The 4,131-nt window shown below is 63.9% G+C and overlaps 1 protein-coding gene across 1 annotated transcript in view; it reads right to left on the reverse strand.

Annotated features, from left to right (window-relative positions):
• The window catches only part of ABCB6 (ATP-binding cassette, sub-family B (MDR/TAP), member 6 (Langereis blood group)), a 5,500-nt gene extending 1,472 nt beyond the window's left edge, over positions 1–4,028 (reverse strand). Inside the window, exons 1-14 of the mRNA XM_009884086.1 lie at positions 3,872–4,028; positions 3,442–3,638; positions 2,963–3,152; positions 2,661–2,753; positions 2,218–2,410; positions 2,010–2,131; positions 1,818–1,927; positions 1,659–1,724; positions 1,395–1,520; positions 1,230–1,306; positions 1,061–1,124; positions 877–962; positions 704–761; positions 407–521 (exon numbers count right to left, since the gene is read on the reverse strand). Coding sequence (XP_009882388.1) covers positions 407–521; positions 704–761; positions 877–962; positions 1,061–1,124; positions 1,230–1,306; positions 1,395–1,520; positions 1,659–1,724; positions 1,818–1,927; positions 2,010–2,131; positions 2,218–2,410; positions 2,661–2,753; positions 2,963–3,152; positions 3,442–3,638; positions 3,872–4,028 — 1,654 coding nt within the window. The remainder of the gene's footprint in view (positions 1–406; positions 522–703; positions 762–876; positions 963–1,060; positions 1,125–1,229; positions 1,307–1,394; positions 1,521–1,658; positions 1,725–1,817; positions 1,928–2,009; positions 2,132–2,217; positions 2,411–2,660; positions 2,754–2,962; positions 3,153–3,441; positions 3,639–3,871) is intronic.
• Between the last annotated feature and the right edge of the window lie 103 nt (positions 4,029–4,131).

Raw genomic sequence — 4,131 nt, forward strand, 5'->3', positions numbered from 1 at the left:
GGGGGGAGGGCTCAGCCAGACCTTCCCCCCAAAATAGTACACACACCCCCCAGAACCCAATCCTACCCTGCAGCTGTCAGCCCAACACACCGCTCATCCTTAGGGTGTCTGCTCCAGGGTCCCACCTGGACCACAGGCTCAGCTGCATCTCCACCCTGCCATTGGGGGACCTTGCCAGTGCCCCAGCTCTTCTCGGGGAGACCTGCCCAGTCTCCAGCATTTCAGCCCAGGGGTCCATCAGTCGCCCCACTCACCCCACTCCCAACGCAGACGTCAGCCATCAAAGGGGCCTCAGGGGCTGCATGCTCACCCCCACCCCGGGGAGATGCCAGTGCCCGCAGCGAGTGATGCTGCAAGGCACAGAGGAGCCGAAGTCCACCCCCCGCCCCGGGTCTCTGGAGGCCTCCTGCCCTCACCTGGGAGATGTCCTGCCCGTCGATGCGGATACAGCCGCCCCGCACATCGTAGAAGCGGAAGAGCAGGCGGATGACAGTGCTCTTCCCCGAGCCTGAAGGTCCCACCTGCACGTGAAGGTGAAGGGATTTGGAGACACCAGAGGCCCCCTGGCTGCTGGAGGCCAGGGGCTGGGTAGGGAAGGGCCAGCCCCTCTGGGGGTCTGTCCTTCCCACCCCCATACTTCCCAGCCCCTCTTCCTCCATCCCACCCTCCAGCAGTGAACCCAAACCCGAGGTCCCGCTCTCACCAGGGCCAGGGTCTGCCCGGGCATCACAGAGAAGGAGATGTCCTGCAAGATTTCCTTCCTGGGAGAGGGAGATGGAGAGGGGCTCAGGGCCACTTCCGCTGCCCCACGTCCCCATGCCAGGCCCCGTAGCTGGACTCATCTCATCCCACCACCCTGTGCCCGCCATCCCATACCCATCCATGTAGCTGAAGTGCACGTTCTCAAACTCGATCCGGCCAGCCTCCAAGCGCAGATCACCAGCGTTCACTGCATCCTTCACCTGCCGTATGGTGAGATTGCAGCCTCAGAGCCAGCCCGTCCCCAGGGCAGGACCACGGGGCCGTGCCAAAGAACGGGGTCTGGGAAGGTGGCACCCACCTCCTGCTCCTCATGGAAGAGCTCGAACATGTTCTCCATGTCTATGAAAGAGTTCTGGATCATCCTGGAAGGGGGCAAAGACCAGAGGGAAGGTTTCGGAGGGGCACATCCCAACCCAGGTGCCTATGGAGAGGGGGTACCCAGGCACCCCCACAGCTCCCAGTGTTACCTGTAGTAAGTCCCAAACCAGTTGAGCGGCGTGTAGAGCTGGATGATGTAGGTGCCAAAGAGGACAAAGTCCCCCACCTGGAAGGGACAGGGGAGATGTGCCCATCACTGCCAGCCCCAAGTGCCCACCTCAGGCAGGGGCTGCCCAGGCTGGCACCAGCCTTACCTGCAGCTTGTTTTCAGTGACAAAGTAGGCACAGAGCAGGGACCCTGCCAGCAGCCCCAGGCCGATAACCAGGTTCTGGGTCTGGTTGAGGAGACCCAGCGAGGCGCTCACCTTCCACTCCGAGACCTGGAAGAAGCAAGGTCCTCTGAGACGCTGCCACCTCCCAACCAGATGCACGGTGAGCTCCATGCTCCCCGTAGGTGCCCATGAGGCTTAGTTCCTTCCCCCCGCCCTGACCCCTTGCTGGCGCTGAGCACCCTGTACCTGGTACTTCACGATGGCATCGTTAAAGCGGTTCACCTCGTAGCTCTCTGCGTTGTAGTACTTCACCTGCAGGATGAAAAGCCGGGGTCAGCGCCCTGATCAGCTCCCCCCCCGGCCCAGCGCCACCCAGTGTTCAGCTCCCCCCACCGCCTACGGTACCGTCTCGAAGTTGAGGAGCGAGTCTACGGCCCGGGACTTGGCCTCGTTGTCCCGCGTGTTCATGTCCCGCCGGTACTTGGTCCTCCACTCAGTGATGAAGATGGTGAGAGCTGTGGGCGGGAGGGGGCTGTGTCAGCAAGTGCCCACTGCCCCACAGCCCAGCACGGCACCCCCGCCGACCCCCCCACTCACTCAGGTAGAGGCTCATGCACACGAAGATGATGAGGCCAAACCAGGCGCTGAAGACCGAGGTGAAGTAAACGATGCCGATGACGATGTCCGCGATGGTGGGGACGATGCTGAAGACGATGTAACTGGGGGGTGGGAAAGGGGATGGCGCATCAGCCCGGCCCGGTGGGGCTGCCTGGCTACCCACCACCCGCCGCGGGCACGCTCTGACCTGAGCAGGCTGTTGATGCTGCTGGTGCCCCGGTCAACGCTGCGCAGGACCTCGCCGGTGCGACGCCCCAGGTGCCAGCGCAGGGACAGCCCGTGCAGGTGGGCGAAGAGCTGCACCTGCACCTGCCGGTTGGTGAACTGCTGCACCCACACCCACAGGAAGGTGCGCAGGTTGCTCACGAAGCCGGTGGAGCCTGCGGGGCACCACAGGATGGTCAGCGGGGACTGGTGCCACCGGAGCACACGGCCAGCTCAGAAAGCCCAGCCAGGCAAGAGGGATTGGGATGGGGTCCTCCCGCTGTCCCCAACCCGGGACCCAACGCTGCTTGATGCTGCTGAGAGAGAGCAGCAGTGATGGGGGCATAAGGGCATCTCTGGCCACCCCAGCACGATGTGGCCCACACTGTCTCTCCCCAGCGCTCCATCTTTCCCGATAGTCCTTACCAGCACCTCCACCCTGCAGGAACTTCAGCCCCACGTAGATGCAGACAGTCCAGGCCAGGGTGTGCCAAGGAGCACCCACCGTCAGCTCGTTCACTGGGAAGAGGGTGGCACAGGTCAAGGCAGAGGGACAGGGAGCATCACCAGGTGCCCCACAGGAACCAGCCCCAGCACCCAGCGCTGGTCCCTGACCTCCTGGACCCTCCTCCTGCCAGATCCCTGCAGCCCCCTAGGTCACTCATGACACCCCCCAGCACTTGGTGAAGCCATGGGCAGCCTCACCCGCCGAGCTCCAGGAACCTCACCAATGTTCTTGTAGTAGATGGGGACGAAGACGTTGATGGCCCTCTCCAGCCCCATGAGCGCCATGCAGAACAGCACCAGCCCCTGCAGCAGGTGGTTCCCCTTTGGCCACATGTATGGCACCAGCAGCCGCAGCTTCCTCCGGAAATCCTTCCAGGTAGAAGTGGTCCTGCCGGTGTCGGGCAAGAGCGGCTGGAGGAGAGCAGAGCGAGGAGTCACTGTCCCGGCACTCCAGCCCAGCTGGCAACAGCCCCGGAGAACATTCCATCAAGAAAACCAGCCCCGTCCTCCCAGGGTCCCCGCTCCATCCTCCCAGCGGGGCCGCATCCTGCTGACAGCACACAGGGAGCTTCAGCAGCCCCAAACCTCGCTCCTCCCTGCTTTCCTGAAGATGCCGATCCCAGGGCAGCTGTATTTCCATTTTGTCCCCAGCTCCTCCCCAGCCACGTCCCCCCCAAACTGCTCCAGCCCTGGGACTCACCTGGCTGTTCTCCACGTCCCGCTCCTCCTCGTTGACCAGCAGCATGTAGGGCTTGCGGGGCAGCCCCGGGGCCTTCATGCCCAGGATGAAGAGCATGAATGTGCAGATGTAACGCAGCAGCCAGAAGCCAAACTGCACCTGGACGGAGAGCAGGGGGTCAGCGCCACAGTCGGTGCCGGGCACGAGATGGACATGAGCTGAAAGAGGCAAGGAGCGGGGCAGGGGGATGGGGTGCAGTGCAGCCAGGGGAGAGGGGGACACCCCACGGAGCTCAGCAGGATCCCCTGGATGCGCACAGCACCTCAGGCAGCACCCAGACCCTTTCCTTCCTCCCTGCCATGTCTGGGTCTGTGCCCTCCAGCTTGGGGTGCCCCTACCCTGGGGGGACCAGGGGGGGTAAAGAGCTGTGGGGAGCAGGCAGACACCCCACGCCTCTGCACCTGAGGCTGAGCCAGGTAGAAGCGGAAGCTGAGCTGGATGGGGGCATGGAGAGATGTGCGATAGCTGGGCTCGGGGCTGAGACACGCGGCAGATGCGTGGGTGCAACCCGGGAGCACGCACACCCCGGGCATGGCAGGGCACGGCATGCACACGCCACCCCAGAATCACGATGCTGCAGCCCCCGCCACCCCCAGCAAAGGGCCCTGTCCCCCTTCCCTGCCCACAGCATCCCCAGCCCACCCTCTGGTT

This window comes from Charadrius vociferus, unplaced genomic scaffold (genome assembly GCF_000708025.1).
Source record: "Charadrius vociferus isolate BGI_N301 unplaced genomic scaffold, ASM70802v2 scaffold1020, whole genome shotgun sequence".
In the NCBI taxonomy this organism is placed as follows: Eukaryota; Metazoa; Chordata; class Aves; order Charadriiformes; family Charadriidae; genus Charadrius; species Charadrius vociferus.